At 44.4% G+C, this 25423-nt stretch overlaps 1 protein-coding gene and 1 long non-coding RNA gene across 4 annotated transcripts in view; one reads left to right on the top strand and one right to left on the bottom strand.

The window, feature by feature from the left end:
• Positions 1-1691: 1691 nt before the first annotated feature.
• Positions 1692-15291, bottom strand: LOC147028481 (uncharacterized). Of its 2 annotated transcripts, none has more exons than XR_015057583.1 (2): positions 15079-15291; positions 1692-3106 (listed from the first exon to the last, which is right to left on the bottom strand). It is a non-coding gene; the product is annotated as an uncharacterized LOC147028481 (long non-coding RNA). The 2 variants fall into 2 exon arrangements; XR_015057582.1 differs by lacking the exon at positions 15079-15291 and adding an exon at positions 6288-9382.
• TBL2 (transducin beta like 2) overlaps positions 14794-25423 on the top strand; it is an 87982-nt gene continuing 77352 nt past the window's right edge. Inside the window, exon 1 of one of the 2 annotated variants that reach the window (XM_085878896.1) lies at positions 14794-15033. In XM_085878896.1, the coding sequence (XP_085735022.1) occupies positions 14880-15033 (154 nt within the window). In that variant the 5' untranslated portion in view covers positions 14794-14879. The remainder of the gene's footprint in view (positions 15034-25423) is intronic. The other variant, XM_085878897.1, reaches the window with a different exon arrangement.

Here is a 25423-nt window from a genome sequence, read left to right as displayed (position 1 = left end):
TGTTTTCGATAAAGATGGTGTTTAAAAGTCATTTTTTTATCCCAATAAAGGTTATTGTCGCATGCCTGATTCGCTAAGCCGTCGGATTATGTAAAGATTGTTGGTGGATGGCCGAATATTACGGTTTTGTGACTTTGATAAAAAATAATATTAAATAATTGCGTGGAGAAATGGAGATTTTTGCTTCGGTCGACGTTACGATTTTTAATGGTTTGGTACAGAATCATCGTAGAAACTTCTGGTTTGCATTGTTACCTTCTCTAGAGACAGCTTTTATTAGACAAGGTCAGAGGTCAAGTTGACGATTTCGTAAGTACTAATCTATGACTGTTTGTTTGTTTGTTTGTGAACAGTATTACGGAAAAACTCCTGGAAGGATTTAGACGAAACTTGGTGGGGGGGGGGTAAGGTATGGTCCAAGGATCATGCCATTAGATTTTGGACTTGGTCCAAAGTCCAATATGGCCGCTATGGCGGCCATTTTGAAAAAATATTTGAATTTTTGGTTTTGCATTTCTGCGTGTTTTAAGTGATTTCCAACCAAAAAAAAAAAAAATTTGTTGGAGAAAAAAAAAATTTGCAACTTTTTTTCAAAAAACTTTCGATTTTATTTGAAAAATATTTGAATTTGTTTTTGCATTTCTACATGTTTTAAGTCATTTCCAACCCCAAAAAAAATTTGTTAGAGAAAAAAAACCCAGAAATTTTGCAACTTTTTTTTCAAAAAAATTTCGATTTTATTTTTTTGGCATTTCTACATGCGTGTCGATCTCGTTTAGTTTATTCAATCGTGGTTCAGTAGAGTCTGATCCGTTTTGACCTACAATGAATAGGATATCAGGTTCACTTAAGTGACGCAGCAGTATTGGCGCCGGAGGTTTTGCACTCTACCGAGTGCTCCCCCTCTAGTTTGTTTCATGTAATGATTGTTAATTTGTTTGGGATGATAAAACACCGGGGGCAGCTGTATTTTGTGTCTCCCTCCAAGCAACTCAGTGTGATTCCCTGGCATGCCATTGCCAAAGACAGTGACACCCTCCCTCATAAAATAAACGACTGTGGGAACAAGTTACATCATCACAATCGCGGTAATTATGTAAATTAACACAGTAGTGTTGGCCACACCCCTTCCGGATGAAGTGTGTTAAGGACAATTCCACCGTAACTGACGTAACATTCAGATGATTTTTTCCCCATTTATTTTCTCAAAATTCTAGGCAACGTGTGTTTTTTTTAATCAGAGTGCCACTGCTGATCTTTTGACTTCATTCATACTCATTTGATGCAAAAACCACTTGACGGATCCTGGAGATTCCAGCTCTGCTGGAATTACATTCCAAATTGTTGCAATTCACGTAACATCGAATGTTACCCCATCTGGGCCACCCCAAGTTACATTCGATAATTCTCTGAATTTAACATGACTGATCAACAATAAGGGCAATGCCTTAGTAGATATGCTTATTAATACCTACTTATGATCTTTAATGTATTAATAACCCCAGTGGAGTATTAATACCTCCTTATGAACTGGAATCTATTAACCCCAGTGGAGTATTAATACCTACTTATGAACTGGAATCGATTAATAACCCCAGTGGAGTATTATGGGACAAAAAACATGCAACTGATGTTACATAAAACCACAACTGATGCAACTCTTGCAAATCTATAATAACATTTGAATGAACTTTGACCAAGAAGTACTTTTTAATGAACTTCAAACTGAATAAACTCTGACAGATAATAACAATGAAACAGCACCTGAACAATGCCATCCCTAATAATTTCTTTATTATGCCATAACCCACCCAGCATACGAGAAAAAAAAAAATTCTGAATTATTTTCAGCAAACTTGTGCAAGGTGTCGATTCACAGTTGAAAACGTATGCTTTGGACCATAAGATTGGTGGCAGCAAGCATTTTAACTCAAATCATGAAAAGAATCCAAAGGTTGCATTAAAGTAAGCATTTCATTCAACTAGAAAACAATATCTGGTGGTAACCAACATTACTCTAATAGTCTAATTAATCATAAAAAAAAATAATTAGAAAATTGCATGAAAACAGCATTCCATTTAACTATCAGAAAAGATTGTTTTTAGAGCTGATTTCCAAGAGCTCAAGATAAGCAAAACATTTCAACAAATCAAATCGTCTTTGAGAGTTGACAGACATTACACCACCCACTACCCCTTTACAGTCAATTCATGTGATGGTGGTAGCTAATATCATCACAGATTAGAGCTCTACAAAAGCCCTGTTTATTTCATCCAAGCAGGGAATTTGGAATGATGCTGTTCCTTGTAGATCCACTAGACCATAGAATATTGCTTTTTCATACAGGTGCCTATGTCATCTGTTGCTGGCCATTTGAAGGATGCTATACCATCCACTGTGGCTTGATGAAAGAATTTCATCTCCCAAAATCCATCGCGGTCATTGGCTTGTCATGGCATCATAACGATCAGATGATTATAACCTGTTGAGGCTGACCGGACGACACTGATTCAAGGAATGTACTTAAAAGGGTGACTTGCAGCAAGCCTGTGGCACCACCAAGGAATAAGAAATGATTGGCCCTCAACTGTGTGAGCGCCCCTGGTTTATGCTCAGTCCACAATTGATCGAGTTCTCTTTGCACTTTTGCCACTTCATTTGCAGACACATAAACGACATTTATATTTGAACACGCCTCTTCAGCGACCTGTGCAAACTCTTCAGCATTGCCAGCAACAGCTTGGCCTTGGAGGATTCACCTTCAGACTGCCAGTTTTACTGTTCCACCCACTCTGTCAACTGGACCTTTGCCATGTGCAGTGACAAAGAATGACCAATCCACCATCTCCAATCTTCAAGCATTTTCATTGGCCAGTTGAGAAGACTCAGGGTGTTTGCTTTTTGGGGGGGGGGGGGGCTCTCATTTTTTTGCATTCTCATTTTTGCCTTAGCATGATGCCGTTTCCTTTTCCGATATATAATCCCATTTTATTTTGCTCAGCTACCATTTGCTTGTTCTGTATTCTTCCGCCGAACTTCATTGCGATTTTCATCAGACATCTCCACCCTGTATCTTCTCATTCTTTCTCTGGCAGGTTTTCCCATCTGGAAAGAGGTTTGTAAAATGTAGAAAATCACACTGAAGTTACATCATCAGCTAACGTAACTCACGTAACATCATCAAGTTGATGATGTTACGGCAGTTCAGGAAATTTCTCATTAATTAAGAGTCAAAGATGGTTCTTTCCAATGTATACACACAAGCTGCACTTCAAATGCAGAGAATGCCTATTTGAATGCGCTGAGTGAAAATTGTTAACCTCCGCCATCGAAGATGGATGGAGGTTACTGTTTTCACCCCTTTCTGTTTGTTTGTTTGTTTGTTTGTGAACAGTATTACGGAAAAACTCCTCGACGGATTTCGACGAAACTTGGTGGGGGGATTAGGTCTGGTCCAAGGATCATGCCTTAGATTTTGGACTTGGTCCAAAATCCAATATAGCCGCTATGGCGGCCAATTTGAAAAAATATTTGAATTTTTTTTTTTTTGCATTTCTACATGTTTTAAGTGATTTCCAACCCCCCCCCCCCCCGCCAAAAAAAAAATTGTTAGAGAAAAAAAAATTTTGCAACTTTTTTTCAACAAAATTTCGATTTCTTTTTTTTTTGCATTTCCACATGTTTTAAGTGATTTCCAACCCCCCCCCCCAAAAAAAAATTGTTGGAGAAAAACACTTTTGCAAATTTTTTTTCAACAAAATTTCGATATTTTTTTTTGCATTTCTACATGTTATAAGTGATTTCCAACAAAAAAAACATGCCAAAATTATAATTGCGGCTGATTTTGGAACTTCAGGTGGATATACCCACGTAAAATCAATTTCTGTCTCAAGTAATCTAGTTATGACGAATGAATTGAGTATATAAAAGTTAAAAGTAAAAGGGAAAGTTGCAAACTATAACTCTGTGAGCACTATTGATGTCAAATTGAATGAATAGGACATCAGGTTCACTTGAGTGACCTTGCAGTATTGGCGGCAGAGGTTTTGCACTCTACCAAGTGCTCCCTCTCTAGTTCATTAACCTCCGCCATCTTCGAAGATGGATGGAGGTTAATGTTTTCACCCCTTTCTGTTTGTTTGTTTGTTTGTTTGTGAACAGTATTACGGAAAAACTCCTCGATGGATTTCGACGAAACTTGGTGGGGGGGTTAGGTATGGTCCAGGATCATGCCATTAAATTTTGGACTTAGTCCAACCCCCCCAAAAAAAAATTGTAAGAGAGAAATTTTTTTTTTTGCATTTCTACATGTTTTAAGTGATTTCCAAGCCCCCAAAAAAATTGTTACCCCCCCCCAAAAAAATTTTTTAGAGAATTTTTTTTTTTGCATTTCTACATGTTTTGTGATTTCCAACCCCCTCTCCCAAAAAAAATTGTAACCCCCCCAAAAAAAATTGTGAGAGAATTTTTTTTTGCATTTCTACATATTTTAAGTGATTTCCACCCCCCAAAAAAAATTGTTTGAGAAAAAAGATTTTTTTTTTTGCATTTTTACATGTTTTAAGTGATTTCAAACCCCCCCACAAAAAAAATTGTTACCCCCCCCCAAAAAAGGGGAAATTTTTTTTGCATTTCTACATGTTTTAAGTGATTTCCAACCCCCCCAAAAAAATTGTTAGAGAAAAAAACATTTTTGTAACTTTTTTTTCAACAAAATTTCGATTTTTTTTTGCATTTTTACATGTTTTAAGTGATTTCCAACCCCCCCCCCCTCCCAAAAAATGTTGGAGAAAAGAACTATAACTCTCAGCACTGTTGACATCATATTTAATGAATAAGATATAAGGTTCACTTGAGTGACCCAGCAGTATTGGCGGCGGAGGTTTTGCACACTCCCGAGTGCTCTCCCTCTAGTTCAATCCTGTAACTGATATAACAACACCCTGAGTTTTTTTTTTTTTAAATCTCCGAATTGAGAAAAATCCACCAAAGTTTTTCCAAACAAATTTGGTGCCAAAAGGATCTCTAATATGTCCTAATCATTAAACATAATGATGGGTGAAAATGTAGAGTTTTTGAAAAAAGGAAAAAATGAGATATTCCGAGGGAAGTCCTCGGGAATGCTCCCCCAGAAAATTTTGAAAACTTGATGTCAAAATATACGTTTTGGGGGTGATCCTGTCCATATTGTAACAAAAAAAAACGATGCAAATGAAAGTGATATTTAGGGAAGAATTTTTTTTATTCCACCTGAACATTCATTGCTGGAGCCTGGCATTAGCCTAACGGTTAGGGTGGCTAACTTAAGATCTTAGGGTCTTGCGTTTGAGCCCCTCTCTTTCTGTTGAATTAACACCAGGTGGGTTGACTCAGCCAATCATCCTTCCGAGGTTAGCAAATTGAGTAACACAGGGCACTGCATCAGCATTGGCCAGCGGTCGAGGTCGTGAACGTATAAGTGAAGGGAATACGTCTGAAAGGAGTAAAAAGAAAAATGCCACAAGGGAATGATAAGTTGCCGAGGTACTTTGCTGAATAGCACTCTGGATCCCGGCAGGGCCAAAGGCAGGAATGTTGATCAAGAATCCAAGGAGAAATCGACTCCGGACTCTTCAGACGAGCTGCACCAACTCGCGTAAGGCAACACAAGACGTGCAAAGTACCACAAAGGCAAAGAAGGGCTCTTTACACACGAGCCACACAAAGGTGCCACTATCAGGTGAAGAATCGTTGCCAGTGAAACTCCACGATAATGGTTGCCCGTTTCAACACAACCCCAGGCACAGAAGATATCTGTAGAGCGGAATGCATCTGATAGACACCAACAAATGATGGCCATTCGTGCCCAAAATGCAAAGCAGGTGCATCTTTAAGTACAGTTTAAAAAACTTGATCAGAAGCATTTTCAACTGAATTTTCTATTTTCTACAGTTATATAATTTATTTTATACATCAATAAATATTATTAAATGTTATGCTGTTTGTTTAATTCAGTATGTCTCCCCCAAAATATATGAACATTGAATCCCTTCTGTGTGAAATTTGCATTCTCAATCAAAAACATTATACATGTCATGTGACCAACTATCTAACACAACATAACTACATGACCCACATCATTAATATTCATGACCAAATAACACAATTGTATGCCATCTTCCATATCACATGGCCACTCAAGTCAGTTGCACATACACAGAAATCTAGTAAATATGGGCTAGCCCTTTAACTCTTCAGCTAGCTCTTTAGCTGACCGCCAAACCAGACGGGCTTGAGCTTCACTTACCCACTGCACCCGATGAGATACCAATTTGGCTTGCTTGTCCTGGCCCTGGCTGGTGACAGCTGGCAGGGGGTGGAGGGCCATGGTGGAGTCTGACTCTGCCGATGGATTCCCCCACTCCTATTTAATCATACGTCCGACCCACACTCCCTTCGGTGGTTCTGTTCCTTGCTTCCCAGGGATGCCAGACAATCGTAGAGATCGAATGACGACCTGCCAGGCCATGAACTACATCCTAATGATGGGTGCAGATCCCGTGAAGTACTGACACATTTCACCAGGAACAATTGCAGGGCATGTCTTGAGGCAGCTTCAATGTCTCCAGACCCGTTAGAAATTGGCAAGGGCAGTTGATCACCAAGTGCCGATCCTTCGGGTGCTGGAGTGCCTTCACAGCCTGGAGACCCGTGCAGTGGTCTGGGCCAGGCCCGAACTGGGTGCCAGTATATTGAAGGAGAGGGGAGGAGTTGTTCAAAGACTTTTAGTACAGGCGACTGTTACTAACAATGCTGACATGTGTAATATATCAGGAACGAGTGAGTTGAAATAATAACCACAGAAAGAGCACAGGCAAATGACCACGAGCAGAGACAGTTGGTTGCCAGAGGAGGTGTGTTGAACAGTGCACCGGGAAGAGGAAGTATAATAAGCAATGTGTACAATAAACTTAACTATTGCACAGAATTACATAAATTAATCACATATGAGTTACTGTCGTAAATACTTATTGGTAATACCAAAGATCCATGAACTAGTCAGTGGTTGACATCCCCTTCTTCTAAAAAGAAGCATTAATAATAATTACAAGAAAAGGACAGCGATCTACCAATGCCCCTCCTTGCATACTTCATGCTGTAGCGGTGAGGAGGCTTGACCAAACGGTCAGAGCGTGTATGTTGACCAGTAAGAATGTTATTGTTTGGCGAGTCAGCCATGATGTCTGGTGGTGGGAGGTCGTGATAGGGTGACATATTTGGAGCAATGATTCATACACATTTTGGCGAAACCATTGGAAGTGTTGTTTGGGCACCTTGATGGTTGCTGTTGGGCGATGGCTTCACATGAGTATTGTTCCGGCGTGGTTCCCAACTCGGTAGTTAGATTGTACGAGCGGGGTTGTGGGCATATATAGATACAGATAATTTTATTGCCATATATAGCACACATGAATATCACAGTAGCGACACTGGAATTCTTTGAATACAAGTGCTCTCAAAAAAAATAGAAAAAATATTTAATTTGACATGTAAAAATCAAGATTCCTGGTTTAAAAGTCAAACCACATGGGATAAAAACTATTGTTGAAACGGTTGGTGGATGTTTTAATACTGTGATACCGACTGCCAGAACGTAGTGGTTCAAACATGTAAAACACAGGTTGATTAGAATCTTTGACAATATTTGAGGCTTTGGAAAAATATCTAGACGTGTACATAACTTCAAGTGCAGGAAGGTCAATACCAATGATCCTCTACGCAACACAAACAATTCTATCCAACAACTTGAGGGTGTGCGCAGTGATGTTGCCGAACCAAACAATATTCGATCCCGTTAAAATACTTTCAATAACACTGCGATAAAAGTTCACTAAAATGTCACTATGCACCCCAAATGTTTTTTAACTGTCTCAAGAAGTACAGGCGCTGCTGGGCCTTTTTTGGGATTAATGGGGATTAAAATGGGATTTGGGTTGAAAGTGGACGGATGGGGATCTTCCAGTCTTCAGAGTTCAGGACATATCAGATGAAATGTGGATGCCCAGGAATTTGAAATAATTCACATTCAACACATAGATCACCAATGCTGATAGAGGCATGTGTAGCACAAGACTTCCTAAAATCCATGATAACTTATTTAGTTTTACTAACATTCAGTTCAACATTATTTGCTGAACACCACTCTGTCAGGTTCTGAACCTCATCTCTATACGCCATTTCATCATCATTCGTAATCAGGCCAATTCAGGTCATGTCATTCGCAAATTTAACCAGGAAGTTGTTTTCTCGACGAGCAGCACAATCAAAAGTAAAAGTAAAAACATATCTGTCACAGTTGCTGTCAACCATTGTCCAGTGTAAGCCTGCCATTGGCTTAATGGTTAGGTTGGTGGGCTTGGGATCATTGGGTCCTAAGTTCAAATCCCACTCAGCTGTTGGATTAATACCAGGTGGGGTTGATTCAGCCTGTCATCCTTCTGAGGTCAGCAAAACGAGTACCAGCTTGATGGGATGATTGAGCCATTCAAGTATCCTATATCAGAGTGGTGACCTGTCCAGGATTGTGCCCAATAGCCCAGGAGACTGTTTTGGCAGCACCAACACTCTGTACAGAGTATGGTCCCAATGGATTTTTTGGATTGTCCAGTGTTGCTGTCCTGGACACGGACAGACTGACCTGGGTTGCGGTTGCATAGTTGCGTTCCAGCATGTTGGCCAAAATACATCTTTTGCTGATATTGGCATTTTTGAAGTCGAAATGTGACATTGTCCTTCCCTGTAATAGTTCAGGCAGGAATTTGGCCACGGTGCCAGCAATAGCTCATGTACTCTTCATGAAGGACACTATGGGGATCTTTGACGTCCACAACCTTGTGACGGTAGATGGGACACCCAGTTTAACGTCTATCGGATGGATAGTCTGTCTGTGAAACAGTCTGTTTCACCCAGTCTGTGAAACACCAGAATGACAGTTTTATAGCTGGGCCAAGATGCCAACCCAGGATAGACAGCTCAGAGGCGAGCATGCGTACTCGAAGCCATCCTTTCAGCCCGGATTGGATCATAACTCACTGTAAAACAAACTGCGATTCCATCCTGTACGTTTAAAATGTTTAAAATGATTCCATCCTGTACGTAAAATTAATACGTTTAAAATGTATTTCGTTTGGTATCATGTTCTTCTTCTGGTTGAATGTTGAGCTTTGCCTACGTATGCAGCTTTTCAAATGCAGAGTGGGAAGCAGCTGCTGGAAACGGGAGACAGCCAAATGTACGAACGCACGAACAGACACTGCAGTTCACATCATGGAGTGTGGTAATACTCCAAAAAGAGGGATGATACAGGGACAACTTGAGGGGGAGCACTCGGGAGAGTGCAAAACCTCCACCGCGAATACTGCTGGGTCACTCAAGTGAACCTTATATCTTATTCATTAAATATGATGTCAACGGTGCTGACAGTTATAGTTCTTTTCTCCAACATTTTTTTTTGGGGGGGGGGGTTGGAAATCACTTAAAACATGTAGAAATGCAAAAAAGAAATCGAAATTTTGTTGAAAAAAGTTGCAAAAAATGTTCTTTTCTCTAACAATTTTTTTGGGTGGGGGGGAGGTTGGAAATCACTTAAATTATGTAGAAATGCAAAAACAAATTTTTTTCTATAAAAATTTTTGGGGGGTTGGAAATCACTTAAAACATGTAGAAATGTAAAAAAAAAAAATCTTTTTTGGGGGGGGGTAACAATTTTTTTGGGGGGGGGTTGGAAATCACTTAAAACATGTAGAAATGCAAAAAAAAAAAAATTTTTCTCTAACAATTTTTTTTGGGGGGGGACCAAGTCCAAAATTTAATGGCATGATCCTTGGACCATACCTAACCCCCCCCCCCCCACCACCAAGTTTCGTCGAAATCCGTCGAGGAGTTTTTCCGTAATACTGTTCACAAACAAACACACAAACAAACAAACAAACAAACAAACAAACAGAAAGGGGTGAAAACAGTAACCTCCATCCATCTTCGAAGATGGCGGAGGTTAAAAATGGCTGCCTATTCAAATGTGTACACAATGATGCGCTCATAAACTATTATAGAGTGAAGTTATAAGCATTTAATAGCCATACCTTGTATTCTCGAGCGTTTTCTGAACTACCAAGACTTAAAAAGATGCCAGAATACATCGCTAAAGTACCACATCGAGAGATCACTAAAACGCCAATTTGTACTTCTTTTTGTTCCCCTCTAAAAACAATGTAAAACTGTAGCCTAACCGACCCCAATAACCGCTGAAGCAGTGATGGTGATTGCAACGTGAGGAAGTTACTTTGTCTCTGGACTAGTGCACACAACCTAAAATTTAAAAATAGATAAAACATTAATTGGTTTTATTACGAAAATAAATTGAACAAAAATGTGGACTCAACTAAACCAGGCCAGGATTGTGGGAGGTGGGGATGGACAGTGGAAAGAACCATTCCAAGAGTGACAGTTCCAAATCAACTGGAAAAGCCATTAAAACAATTTAATAACATAGATGGATTTAATCCATACCAAAATAGCAAAATATATGTAACATGAAGCTTTTAAAATTTTATTTTAAGGATAAGCGCAAGTAACACAAACGATCAGCCATCTTGGAACACCCTAAAGGCAGGTTAGCTGCACTGGTTTCAGTGAAACAGCTGGTTATCTCCTCCACCAAAGGAGAAGGGGGTTATGTTTTCACCCCTTTCTGTCTGTTTGCTTGTGTACAGGATATCTCAGAAAGTTTTGGACGGATTCGGATGAAATTTTGTGGACAGCTTCAGTGTATGACCATGACGGATTTAGGCATGGGCCAGCTTGGCAGTTGCCCAGGGGCCTCCACAACCAGGGGGCCTCCACATATTTCATGAAAACAAAAATTGTAAGGAAAAATGTATTTGTGAGTGCCTGAATGGTAGTTGGTAGTTGGTGGAACAGATGTAAGATATTCATCTATTATAGATATAAGATATTCATCTTATCTCATTCTCTATTTTATATAGAAGTTCAGATTCTTTGTTCTTGAAAAATATACTTTATGGATGACTGTAAATATGTCTTGTCACCTTTTTAGTATTCTAAGGTAGGGTGGGCCTCCACTACTGAAGGCTGCCCAGGGGCCACCACATGTCTAAATCCGGCCCTGGCTCCAGTTATATACATATCAGAGAGTTATAAACATACATATACGTTGTTCCATCACAATCACACAACAAAAGTAAAATGTCAAAAGATGTCGTCATGGTAATCCATAAGAGGATTGTGGCATTGTAATGTGGCATGTCATTCCTACCTTGTTTGGTTGTTGTTTTTGAGATTTCATCGGCTGTTTTTTGTTTACATTTTTTTTAATGTTGTTTTTTGTTCTTGTTTTAAAATAAATCCCCTGCGAATACAACCCCAAACCCTGTTATCTTCATGATAGCTACCTGGACACTATGCTGTCGACTTAACACCCATTGCCCTGTATCACCAACAATGCCGAGATCATTCTCCTGTGTGACACGCTTCACAATTCCTCCTTGCATCATGTAATCCCTATTTTAAATTAATTATCCATCTATAATTCCAGCAATGTGTGTGTGTGTGTGTGTGTGTGTGTGTGTGTGTGTGTGTGTGTGTGTGTGTGTGTGTGTGTGTGTGTGTGTGTGTGTGTGTGTGTGTGTGTGTGACCGCTGTTTCTCGACAACTGATGTAATTGTAACTGGTCCGATGTAATTGAAAAATTTTTTTTTTTTGTATACCTTGTCGAGGCTCGTATGAGAGCTAACACACAACGCACATCAAGGGGGGCATGAGACAGGAGGGGAGGGAGTGGGAAGGACAAAATAGTGGGGAACAGAGACATTTGGAGATCTATGGAAGGGAGAGGGATGGGACGAGGAACATGGGGAATAGAAGATGGACATTACAGGGACTTTCAGGAAGGAAAGCAGGGAATTTGAAGGAGGTGGGCTTGGGTGGATTATCGGGGGTAGAAAAGATCGAGGATTTGGATGGAGGATGATTAGAGGTGGTGGTGAACAGCTGTTTTGAAGGCCTGGAGGGAAGAATGGGAATGAATAGAGTGAGGGAGTTTATTCCAAAAGCGGGAAAAAAGAGGAATGAAAGAGTGAAGGTGAGCAGTGATTCGTAATTTTGGTAGTTTTACCAGAAGGAGGTTGTTGGCGGACCTTGAGCACCCTGCGGAAATGTGGTGGGGACAAATTGCAGAGAGAGCAGGGGGCGAGGCTGGAGAGGAGTCGGTAGAAGACAGAAAGACCACCGACCAACCTGCGGTGATTGAGTGAGAGGCCCAAAGACTCATCCTCATTGCGGGAGATGCCAATGATCCAAAATGCCTTGGTTTCTACAGCGTGAAGCTGAGAAAGGTAGGAGGCAGGAGCATCAGCCCAGAGGGGAGAGCAGTACTCCATCAGGCTGCGGACTTGCCAGGTATATTGCTGGGGACCTGAGTATGTGCCTTTTCAAGGTTTGATATTAATCAGACAAGTGGTTCCCAAGTTATGGCCATTTATTTACCAAACCAATGACAGGATACGTTGCTGCATAGGCATGGCCGATGGGGAAAGGGTGCCATTTAGTTCCCAATGACAGGACACGTTGCTGCGTAGGCGTGGCCGTTGGGGAAGAGATCCTCAGCCACGTTCCCCATTATGGGTTACAACGTACGGACTTCCGGATAGTGATGATTTCGTGTATTCTAATAATTTCTCAATTTCTTATGCGCATTTATAGATAAACACAATGCCCCAATCCAGTCGTCATTTACGAGAGTGAAGGAACGGCCTGTGTGGTTGTTGTTTCTGGCACGTGGGTTGAAAGTTTTTTTTTTGTACGTACGGCCACGCACGTACGGCCACGCGAGAGCGAAGTGTGATTGTTGTTTCTGGCACGCAGGTTGAAAGTTTTTTTTTGCACGTACGGACATGCGAGAGCGAAGGAACGGCCTGTGTGGTTGTTGTTTCTGGCACGGGGGTTGAAAGTTTTTTTTTTGCACGTACGGCCATGCGAGAGCGAAGGAACAGCCTGTGTAGTTGTTTGAAGGTTTTTTTTTTTTTGCACGTACAACCACACACGTATGGGCACGCGAGAGCGAAGGAATGGCCTGTGTGGTTGTTGTTTCTGGCACGCGGGTTGAAAGTTTTTTTTTGCACGTATGGGCACGCACTAGTTCCTAACCATCCCCAGCACCTTAAATTTCGTCATGTTAAACTGCATTTGCCAATCTATTAAAGTATCTCGACTTTCTCTGAATCTGATCATATATATTTATATATATATATATATATATATATATATATATATATATATATATATATCTCTATCTCTATCTCTATCTCTATCTCTATCTCTATGTCTATGTCTATATATATATATATATATATATATATATATATATATATATATATATATATATATATATATATATATATATATATATATCTCTCTCTCTCTCTCTCTCTCTCTCTCTCTCTCTCTCTCTCTCTCTCTCTCTCTCTCTCTCTCTCTCTCTCTCTCTCTCTCTCTCTCTCTCTCTCTCTCTCTCTCTCTCTCTCTCTCTCTCTCTCTCTCTCTCTCTCTCTCTCTCTCTCTCTCTCTCTCTCCTCTCCCTCTCCCTCTTCCTCTTCCTCTTCCTCTTCCTCTTCCTCTTCCTCTCTCTCTCTCCCTCTCCCTCTCCCTCTGCCTCCCTCTCCCTCCCTCCCTCTCTCTCCCTCCCTCTCCCTCCCTCCCTCTCCTCTCCCTCTCCCTCTCCTCCCTCTCCCTCCCTCCCTCTCTCTCCCTCCCTCTCCCTCCCTCCCTCTCCCTCCCTCTCTCCCTCCCTCCCTCTCCCTCCCTCTCTCCCTCCCTCTCTCCCTCCCTCTCTCCCTCCCTCTCTCCCTCCCTCTCTCCCTCCCTCTCCCTCCCTCCCTCCCTCCCTCTCTCCCTCCCTCTCCCTCCCTCTCCCTCCCTCTCCCTCCCTCCCTCTCCCTCCCTCTCCCTCCCTCTCCCTCCCTCTCTCTCTCCTCCCTCTCCCCTCCCTCTCCCTCCCCCTCCCTCTCCCTCCCTCTCCCCCTCCCTCTCCCCCTCCCTCCCTCTCCCCCTCCCTCTCCCTCCCCTCTCCCCCTCCCTCTCCCTCCCCCTCTCCCCCTCCCTCTCCCTCCCCTCTCCCCCTCCCTCTCCCTCCCCCTCTCTCCCTCCCTCTCCCTCCCCCTCCCTCTCCCTCCCCCTCTCCCCTCCCTCTCTCCCTCCCTCTCCCTCCCTCTCTCTCTCCCTCCCTCTCCCTCCCTCTCCCTCTCCCTCCCTCTCCCTCTCCCTCCCTCTCCCTCTCCCTCCCTCTCCCTCCCTCTCCCTCCCTCTCCCTCCCTTTCCCTCCCTCTCTCTCTCTCTCTCTCTCCAAGCTTTGCGTCATCAGTAAATGTTGAAATCAGACTCTTAACCCCACAATCTATCCAAATGTTTCATGTAAATTACGAATGGTCAGACTTCGTGGATCAAGAAGGGTTGTAGGTACAAATTTGCGCCAAAGACACGAGACGCGGCTTCCTTGTTGACGGTGCATTGAAGTGTCGTTGAAAGGTATAAAAAAAAAAATTAAACTCGACGATATCAAGCATTCGACCATACACCGCCCAACGAAGATTTAAAAAAAACCCGCTGCAGAGTATCATCAAGTAATTTTAAAACATATTAGGTGGAAATTTTTTTTATACTGAATAATTCTTTCTTTGATTTCTTCAGCGTCACGTTAAATTTTTGTAATCAACAATAATGAACAGCTGCGAATAAACTCGTCTTGTGGTGCAAGGATAAGCCGGATCATCGGTATTGGTCGGCATTGGTCACGTGCCTTTGCTGGCGGTATGTCATTCGCGAGATGCTCATGGCAAACGTGGCTGAAGCCACCGCATCCCTGCAGGCCACGGTACCTCAGATCGCCGCCGTACTCGCTGCATTGGTGTTGTTGTTGTTCGTCATATGGCGATTTGTCCTTGGAAAAGAGGAAAGCGAGCTCGACGGTTCGAGGCGCGGTGAGTACGAGGAATTTGCAAGGTTTGGTGCCGATATTACCTCACCCGATAAATACCGTCCTGACCCTTGGCCTCCTCCTCTTCTTAACGGCTTTTTCAGTTTGAATCTGCACACATCACGTACGTCTTAACAGATTTAAATAATTATTTCTCTGACTGTCTCGTTGATGAGCGGCGGACATCCGGTTTTCTCTTCCGTTTACTCATCTTGTCGTTGTAAACTATTTCATTTTGCCTGGTTTGACCGTGTACACTCGACTCACCTTTTTTAACGTTTTGTTTATTTATTTTAAATGACGTGCGTTTTAATCGCAGGCCGAGTGCACGCAAAATGAGCGCGAAACCAGCTTGTCCTGAAGCATAGACGGCACTTACACCGCTCGTTGTGCTGCGAGACGCTGCACATCCAGCTGAAGTGAGGGTGTGACACTAACATTATTATTATTATTATTATTATTATTATTATTATTATTATTATCATCAGAAACAAGCAATCCACAATTTATATGAAGATGGTTTGGGTGGTGGGCTTTGGATCCTGGGGTCCTGAGTTCAAACCCCCCTCAGCTGTTGAATTAATGCCAGGTGGGGTTGACTCTGCCTGTCATCCTTCCGAGGTCGGCAAAATGAGTCTGCTTGCTGGTATTCTGTGTCGGAGTGGCGACCCATCTAGGATTGTGCCCGATAGCCAAGGAGACTGCTTAGGCAGCACCACAAGCCTGGTGTTGGCTCAGTTGTGATGGTGGGGGCTTGGGATCCTAGGGTCCTGAGTTCAAGCCCCGTCGGCCGCTGAATTAATACACCAGGAGGTTGACTCAGCCTGTCTGTCATCCTTCCGAGGTCTGCAAAATGAGTACCAGTTCCAGTGTGTGTACTGGGAGAGGGGCACTGCATCAGCGACAGTCGTGCTTCAAGAAATGATAGCTACCCCGGCAGGTAATCTACCATACCACCACCACCACCACCAGGCAGCACCAATGCTCTGCACAGAGTATGGTCCCAATGAATGGATTAATAATAAATCCAGTAGGGAGGTATCAATTATTATTAAAGACAAATGATGGACTTTGATGAACAGCACACAGATGATTCAAGGGGTGGTTTTGGAGTGTGTCACACAGAAGGATCTGGGTGTGGTAATAGATACGGGAGGTAAGCCGGCAGCACAGTGCCAGGCAGCTCGAGGTAAAACAAATAGGGTTTTAGGTTGTATTTGGAGGGGGATCATTTATAAATCAAAAGAGGTCTGGTTAACATTGTATAGGAATTTAGTGAGGGACACATCTAGAATATTGTGTGCAGTTTTGGTCACCACAACCAAGTAAGGACATAGATGCCATGGAGAGGGTTCAGCGCAGGGCTACGAGATTGATTCCAGGCCAAGCTGGACTCGGCTATGAGGAGCGGCTGAAGGAGACGGGGCTTTATTCACAAGAAAGAAGGCGGTTACGAGGAGATATGGTAGCGATGTTTAAGATGATGAAAGGTATGGATAAAATAAGTCTTCTTCTTCTTTCGGCTGCTCCCTTTAGGGGTCACCACAGCGGATCATCCGTATGATCCGCATAGTGATTTGGCACATGTTTTACACCGGATGCCCTTCCTGACGTAACCCTGGTCGCCTCTTACGACACAGGGATATGGTACACCTATTTTAACCGGGGTATACACCAGCACAGTACACTGGTACTCATTTCACCGACCTCGGAAGAATGACAGGCTGAGTCAACCCCCTGGTGTATTAATTCAGTGGCCCAACGGGGCTTGAACTCAGGACCTTTTGGATCCCAAGCCACTGCCCTAACCACTGCGCCAACACCAGGCTGTATGGATAAAATAAGTGCAGATGAATTGTTCAGCAGAGTAGACGGTGATAGAACCAGGGGCCATAGCCTGAGAGTAAAGAAGAGGAGATTAAAAACGGTCGTAAGGTAGTTTGGGGTCTATTACTGAGAGAGTGATTAATACATGGAACGGTCTCCCTGGAAAGGTAATGTGAGCCGAAACAGGAGATAAATTTAAACATTAATTAGATCAGTACCTGCAAGTATTGGAAATAGATTGGTACAATAATTAAAGCACAAATTTCAAAATTTGTGCTTTAATTATCATCAGTGTTCAGTTAATCATCATCAGTCCTTCCAATCAGTGTTCAGAAGTGCCCAGTCTGATTCACTGGAGGCGATCCGTCGGGTGGGGGGGTTGTGTAGCACACACCCATCCTCGCGGGCCTTGCACTGACCAAAACAGTCGAAAGTTTGCAGTTCGAGCAGATGTGCGTTCGGTAAGCTGAGAAAGTTCTCCAAGTCTTTCGTTGTGCAGAGGCACAGCCCTTTCTCTTATGTCCTTTTCCAAGTGTTTTTGACTTATTTTAGAGCTTTGTGAGCCATTTTGGGGAACCTTCCTTATCCTGGCCACATGATTTACTTTCTTTCGCCCCAAACACTCAAGTCTCCTGGGGTTTCTGTGCATGCGCACCAAGCATTTTATGGCCAATGGCATCATTTTGAAAGATGCGTATTGGCAGGATTGGTTTGTAGCATGAGTATGGATGGGTGATTGTGTACATTTTCGCTGTGTTTTGTTGAGGGATAGTGTGAGGTTGATGTCGTATATTCTTCACCCTAAAAGTGCCTTTGCCCACACAGCCCCCCCCTCCCCCGATATATATTTTTCAAATGTCCTGGTGATATCCCGAAGCCTGCCACACTTTTCTCATCCTCATTCCTCACCCCATTCCCCCAATGAAATTAAGTCGTTTTGATGGATATATTGTTGCGGGCCGGGTATCGGCGACGAGCACGACTGCTAGATGGAGCTGCAGAGTCGATTCCACCGAACACCCGGAATCAAGATCGTACCTTTCGGAAAACTCCGACAAGTACGGGTCCCTTACCGGACCGTGAATCGTCGATAATTACACCATGTGGTACAGGGTTATTTGCCAATCTTCAAAATACCTAGAAATCCACATGGCGAGTTACCGAGTATTCACACCCTCGAAGGCCCTCATATGAGTCGAGCCGTTAGCGTGCATGACCCGTGCACAACCCGAGCGGACGGTTGCCGAAGTTCCGTCGGTCCAATCGTACATTTACCGCGGCAACAGCCTTTATAATTCACCAACACACGTCACGCTAAGCCAATGAAGGAAACACAGCAACGAACTGACACATTTAACAAATGTGTTTATTTATAATGGGGAAAAGGGGGAAGCACGCAAGAAGCAGAGTTATCACGACTAATAAGATGCAAGTATGTACAGAAAAGGGCACTTGTACAATTCCTACTTACAGACGGGCCCACACACAGATGCACACCCAAAAGAAACGGACCCAAAGTGGTCTTTATTATCCCTTTGGCTCGGAGGGAAGACGAGCTGAGGGACGAGAAAATAGCAGGCTACCTGGCCGCACCGTGCGGCTCGACGTCCGCATCTTCCCGGAGCACCATTCGGCCAAGGAGGAACCAGGGCAGCCAGACGCAGACCACGCCAGCCACCAGACGAGATGACCCGGGAACCAGAGCACGCCAGCGACGAGATGCCTTTCGCCCAGCCTCGAGAGATGCATCTTCCCCTCCGAGCTCCAGCAGATCCTCACGCTCTGGCAGATTCCCTCGCTCTTTCGCTCTCTCGCTCCCCGTGACCCGCTCTCGGGCGCGGTTCACTCAGGCGTGGCTCGCTCTCGGGCGCGGTCCAAGCGAACCGATTCATGACCATATTTGGGAATGGAATTCAGTCCGCTTATCATTGAGTGGGACCCGATGCATTCCCTTACTTGGCGCGCAGCCAAGCGAATCGGTTCATGACCATATTTGGGAATGGAATTCCATCCCCGAATGAATTCCGAACACGCCTGCATTCCAGCGAGTGCGCAGGGCAAGCTGGGAGCAGAGGGTTATCATTGTTGTAGTTGGAGATGTAGGAACCGTATTTGTTGTAGTTTTAAAAATAAAAAAATCCTGACTATCAAAGTAACTTCGCAGCACATGAACATTTAATGACCCATTAGACACAGGATGGGGACCCTAACTTAAAACACATACTTACCGATGTAACTGTTCTATAGGACCTGTATGTTTGTGTGCACAAGGCTTCCAGATTCGCAACAATATTTCATCTGTATTGATGTAGTGCAAGGTGCCAATTAGCCTCCTCCTTCATGTAATTTCCTTGTTGTAATATGAGGATGAACCTGACAGTTCTGCTGCTCCTTATTTGTATCATTACCTCCAAGGATTTGTTCGTGATTTGTAGTTTTGTGGTAAAGGTGCCATCAATGTGGATTTCTGGGGAGGGGGGGGGTCTTGTTTTTCAATGGTCTTGCCTCGTTCTTTCATGTATTATTTATTAGCGAATATCACCTGTCGCTTCACTGATGATGATGATATATATATATATATATATATATATATATATATATATATATATATATATATATATATATATATATATATATATATATATATATATATATATATATATATATACACACATACACGTGTGTGGGAGGGTGCTGCACTGTCTGAGGGTGGGGGGGGGGTTGGTGTATATATACAGTATCTCACAAAAGTGAGTACACCCCTCACAAATATGTAAATAATTCAGTGTAACTTTTTAAGCAGCTCTGCTAGAAGCAAAACCTTAGAGTTGATGACAGAGTAGACATTCTGCAATGTGTAAGCAGGCACAAAACTGCCATTTCATAAAAACAATGTGGCATATTACGAATATTTATGAAAGAGGAAGCAACAAAAGTGAGTACACCCCTGCTATTGTCTGCACAAGAAGTAAATTAAGCATGGTAAAACAGCTCCCATTTTCATCATTTTTTGCATATTTAAGTCAGAGTGTTAAAGGTACAAATATGCATGAAACGATACACACAATATCCATTGAGCTGCAACCTCCCTGGTATGTTAAAAGTGAAGAAGTGTACTCAATGCAGTAATTGTCTATCTGCTTGCTGAAGAAATAATTGCATGGGAAATACTGTTCCAATAACCATTGAGAAAGCAGCCTGGCTCCTCATGGTAAAGAGCTCTCGAAACATGTCAAAGATCGAATCGTTGCCCTACATAAAGATGGCCAATGATACAAGAAGATCAGTGCTTCTTTGAAAGTAAGCCCCAACACCATGGCCAAGGTCATCCAGAGGTTCTCCAAGAAGCGTACAACAATGAGTTGTGCTCGCCAGGGCAGACGAGCAAAGATGACTGCACGTACTGTTCGCCAAGTTCAGAATCTAGTCCTCCAAGACAGACGACAAAGTGCTGCCAAAATTGCTGAAGAGATTTCTACAGCTTCTGACCAGTCTGTTGGTGCCCAAACCATATGTCGCACACTCCATCGTATCGGGTTTCATGGGCGTCGTCCAAGGCGTAAGCCAATCCTGAAGCAGAGCCACAAGAAAGCTCGCAAACCGTTTGAAGCGCATCAATCCAAGCCCCTGGACGACTGGCAACATGTCCTCTGGTCTGATGAAACCAAGATCAATTTGTTTGGATCTGATGGAGTGCAGCGTGTCTGGCGGCGACCTGGGGAACAGTACCAAGACAAGTGCGTTATCCCTACTGTCAAGCATGGTGGTGGTAGTGTCATGGTTTGGGGATGCATGAGTGCTGCCAGTACTGGATAGCTCAAGTTGATCGAGGGAAACATGGATTCTATGATGTACTGTGACATCCTGAAGGAGAAGATGTTACCCTCCCTGCAAAATCTTGGTAGAGGAGCTGCATTTCAGCACGAAAACTATCGGAAGCATCGTTCCAAGCAGACAACTGCCTTTCTGAAGAAGTCGAAGATCAATGTGTTGGAGTAGCCAAGCATGTCACTTGATCTAAACCCAATAGAACACCTGTGGGGCATCCTGAAATGTAAGGTTGAGGGGCGAAAGGTGTCCAACATCACGCAACTTCGAGAAGTCATTGCAGAGGAGTGGAACAGGATCCCAGAAAAGACATGTGGAACACTGGTCAACTCCATACCGAGTAAAATAGCTGCTGTGCTCAAAAACAATGGTAGACATACAAAATACTGAAAACAATAACTCTTCAATGTGAGAAAGTACAGAGGGTGTACTCACTTTTGTTGCCCCCTCCCCCCCTTTTCACAGATATGCCCAGTATGCCACTGTTTCCACAGAATAAATGTTTTGGGCCTGTACATGTATGACAGAATGTCTACTCTATCATTTCTTTGAGTGTTGTGTTTATAATACATCTAAGTAAATAGTTACAACAAAATATGTACATTTTTTTGTAAAGGGTGTACTCACTTTTGTGAGATACTGTATATGTGAGAAAGCGTAGCGGGAGGGTATATCTAGCGACATGTGCCTACTTAAGAATTAGACTGATGTGCAAGGGAGACGTGGACACATTACTGAGAGATAACACACTCGCCTCTAACGAAATTTGAAGAGTTTGGAATACAAACTATCCATTAAAAAAGTCAAATCTCGCCACGTGGCCTTTTTCGTGCAGGGGAGGAAAGCCTGTCATGGCAACACACCGGAAACGTGTGATCGAGGCTTTGCGACACCAGCGGCGCCTATTAGTGATGTGAGAAAATGGCTATACGGCGCAAGTGGACCTTTTTAATGGATAGTTGTATTACAAAATCTTCAAATTTTGTTAGAGTGTGTTATCTCATCTCTTCCTCGATATAGACGGACTTCAAACTAACACAGGCAAAGTTTCATGGCGATCAAATTTGTAGTTTTTATTTGAGAAGGAAAACCCCATTTCCTTAGGATTCTGAACGGACAGTATGTTATTTTTTTTCCCCTTGACCTTTTGACCTTATATATGACTAAAATTATGCTAATTCGGTCAGTTGCACTTTCAAGTCCCTGGGAAGGTGCTCCATAATGATTCTAGTACGTTATCTAAAAGTCAAGTCGATAAAAGTATCAGCCAGGAGGGGGTGTCCCAACTCCCTGAAAAACCAATGCATTAAAGAGAATTCAACATTTATATTCAAGGATTTCTTCACGTTTACCTATTAATATGGAATTTAAAAACCCTTGTATTTCATTAATTCCTCAATATTTCATGCCAGACCGAACATTATTTGAAAGTACAAGATAAAAGAGGGAAAACACAATTTTTGACCTTAAAGGTCAAATGCCATTTTGGCAACCGGGTGATTCTGAATGCCTGGACCATAGTGATACTTTCTAGCATGGTTGCCAGCTTCGAACAAAAAATGCTATCAAAAGTTTTTTTTTTTTTAGGCATATTTCCTGGGCTTGGCCTGCCGACTGTAATGGAAGAACATACTTTTACGAATTTACGCCCGCCCAGCGTGCGAGTGACTGCGTCAACTAATAGCGGCCGGTTCGCCCACCGAACGAGCAATTCAGTCGTGACTTTCCGGAACAATACCGGAAACCAGTCACGGGTGGGTTCTTAATCCCACCACGGTCCAGTCCGTATTCTACCCGCGCGAAATGGGGTCAATCGCCGAATATCGATATACCTAAGTACTCGCGCGAGTAACCTACCGAGGGACCGTACCTCGGCGGAGGCCTGCTTGGACACGAACCGCTCAAGTGGTCCCTTCCGTTCTGAGATAACCGAGCGGGTATTATCGCCCGACCTCGCCGGATCCAATTCTATTTATCGGGTATTTAAAACCCAACTAACATTCCGCAATGCAAGATGGCAGTTCAATAAGGAGAAAACGACACGACGAACGGGGAAACATTCACACAAGCACATTTATTTCTACACATGTATACAAACAATTATGCAGTCATGCAGGTATGGAATCAATAAAAGCAAGAGCAAAAAGCGCTACGACCATCTATGAGCAATTACGTACAGTCACTTACACAGTTCTACTTGTCGGGACTTGGCGCCACATCATTCATTCAAAGGAAAAGACCCCATCAAAGGCAATGGGGTCAGACTGCGCCCCTGGGCCTTTATAACGTGGGGCCTTGGTGACCGAAAGGGCCCCACGAGACCGTTGCAGGTTACCTGCACCCTCGCGGTGCCTTGACGGGGTGAGTCACGACATTCCATCCCCACGGCAGCTAGCGTAGCCGCGGTTGCGCTCGGGGTTTCCGCGTGGCAGGCGAGCTCTCGCCAGCTCTCCCCACACGAACGCGCATGTTCGCGCGACACAGCAGAGCTGCGCTTCCCGCTCGCGTCCCTTTCGCGCCGCCCGGACCTCGGCCGACTGGCTTCTCCCAGCTCCCCACTCGGACACGAGCCCCGATCTTCACCCAGCTCCGGCAGAAGCAGCCCAGGTCCTTCCGCGGCATCCAGCGGCCGCGACAACTCCAGCAACCACCGAGAGAGAGAACGAACGCCCGAGAGAGATCCAGCAACACCCGAGAGAGAGAACAAACACTCCGTGTGCCCTTATATTTCCCCACGCTCCGCCCTCTGCTCTCCCCCCGCCCTCCTTCCAGAACATGCGGGAACCTTCCCGAACGAAGCGTTTTCCTGCAAAATCAGGGTCGCTCCCTCGCCGCTGTGGTTGTCTTCTTCTACACGCCGGGCGGAATTCACCGTGGAGATGCCATTCGTCCGGGGGAGGGAGGGGGGGGGAAGGGGGCCGCCTGCTTTCCCTCGACGAAGCCCAGGCCTCTAGCAGCCGTGTGCTGAGGTGGAAACGCGGTGGTGTGGTTATGAGGGTTGTGGTTAAGGTGATCAGGATGACGTAGTTTATTGAGAGGTGTGTGTGGTTGTGGTGGTGGTGGAAGGACGGTGGGTCTGAAGCCGTTGTTTGAGAGCGAGGTTGGTGGTGGTGGTCCCAAAATAACGATAGGAAAGAAAAATGGCTATCTCAAAGATCACAGCCCTGTGACACGAATAAATCCCATTCAACAACGGTGGGGAAATCTAACTGAACAGACTTATCGATCTAACTGAACTAAGGACCTTTATGTGTTCTGCGAATTTCCACAGCCGTAACAATACAAAAAGGGGAAACTTCGTGGAAAATATAATTTCACATTTTCAGCGATTCAGTGGCAATCACCAAACAATCATATTGTTGCGGATTCGCGCCCGCCGGCGTGCTGACGGCCACGTAACTCGAATCGCGGCACGTCGCCCACCGGACGGACAATCCAGTCGTGACCCTCTCGGACTAACGCCGGGAACCAGTCACGGGTGGACCTTTCGGTCTCACCGCGATCGAGCCAATCAGCCCCCGCGTGGGATAGGGTTGCTCGCCGAATTCGACCTACCTAAGTACCCACGCGGAGGGTAGACCGGGCGATCGCACCTCGCCGCAGGTCGACTTCGGACACGGGCCACTTAAGCGACCCGTTCCGTACTATCAGAATAACCGAGCGGTGTTATCGTCGACCTCGACGGTTCGATTAATTATCGGGCGTATTCAGCCCACTACCAACCCTTTACGTGAAGCAAGATGGGGATTCAATAGAGGAAAAGACAAAGCGAAGCGGGAAACAGTTCAACACAAAGCACATTTATTCGCGGCACACGGGAAGCACACACATTCAATTCCACCAAAAGCACATAGAAAAAACACAATGTAATTTACACAAAAAGCAAATGCAAAAGCGAAGACACAATGCAGAGCTAATACCGACTACCGAGCACACGGCAACACTTATACAATTTTACTTCACAGACGGCGCCGACAACACATACCCAAAACCAAGGAAAAGAATACCCTCAAGGATGAGGCGGGCCTGAGGCCGAGACCGGGTCAGCCTACCCGTCTGGTGATGAGACGCGGAGCGGCGATGGCGCCTCAACTCCGCGGGCCTCGCGGACAGTGTCTGGTAGGGGGTGGGAAAGGGGCCCCCTTGGTCGCACTATCTCAGCGCGGGGGGAAACAGGAGGGGGTTGCTGATGCTCGGGGTATAGAGGATTTTTATTATCCCGCGACGAGCGTCTCCACCTCGGCCAGGTCGCGCTGTCGGCCTCCCTGGGGTGCAGCTCCCGACGCGAGCACCCCCTCGTCTGGTGTCGCCGCCTTTCCACAGCTCCGTCCCCTCCGTTCCGACTCCAACGCACACGACGACCAGCTCCTTCTCGCCAACTCCACCGCCCGCGAAGTCTTAACTCTCTGATCTCGACTCTCCTACTCTCTTCCTCTCCGCCTCTGGACCCTACTGGACTGACGAACACGGTCCTTTTATCAGCCCCGTAGCTTCGCCCTCTCATCTTTGACCCCCCTCCCTTCGACCTTTCACCTCGCTCCCCATTGGCCCGAGAAAAAGTGGGCGTGAAGGCTTTTTGATCCATAAATTTGCATATATCGATCGCCCTGGGGGCGGGGCCAATTCGCCCCTCGCTCACCGATTGGACGGCAAAAAGTGGGCGTGTGTCGTTTTTGATCCGTTTTTGAAGCACAAAATCCGTGATTTTGTACACGCTGTTCGGCGCGCGCCCTGCACGA

Source organism: Eptatretus burgeri, chromosome 4 (assembly GCF_056783735.1).
Source record: "Eptatretus burgeri isolate ZD-2024b chromosome 4, Ebu_testis_v1, whole genome shotgun sequence".
NCBI classification, from domain to species: Eukaryota; Metazoa; Chordata; class Myxini; order Myxiniformes; family Myxinidae; genus Eptatretus; species Eptatretus burgeri.
The sequence above is the reverse complement of the archived record's forward strand: the minus strand, read 5'-3'. Positions and strand labels throughout refer to the sequence as shown.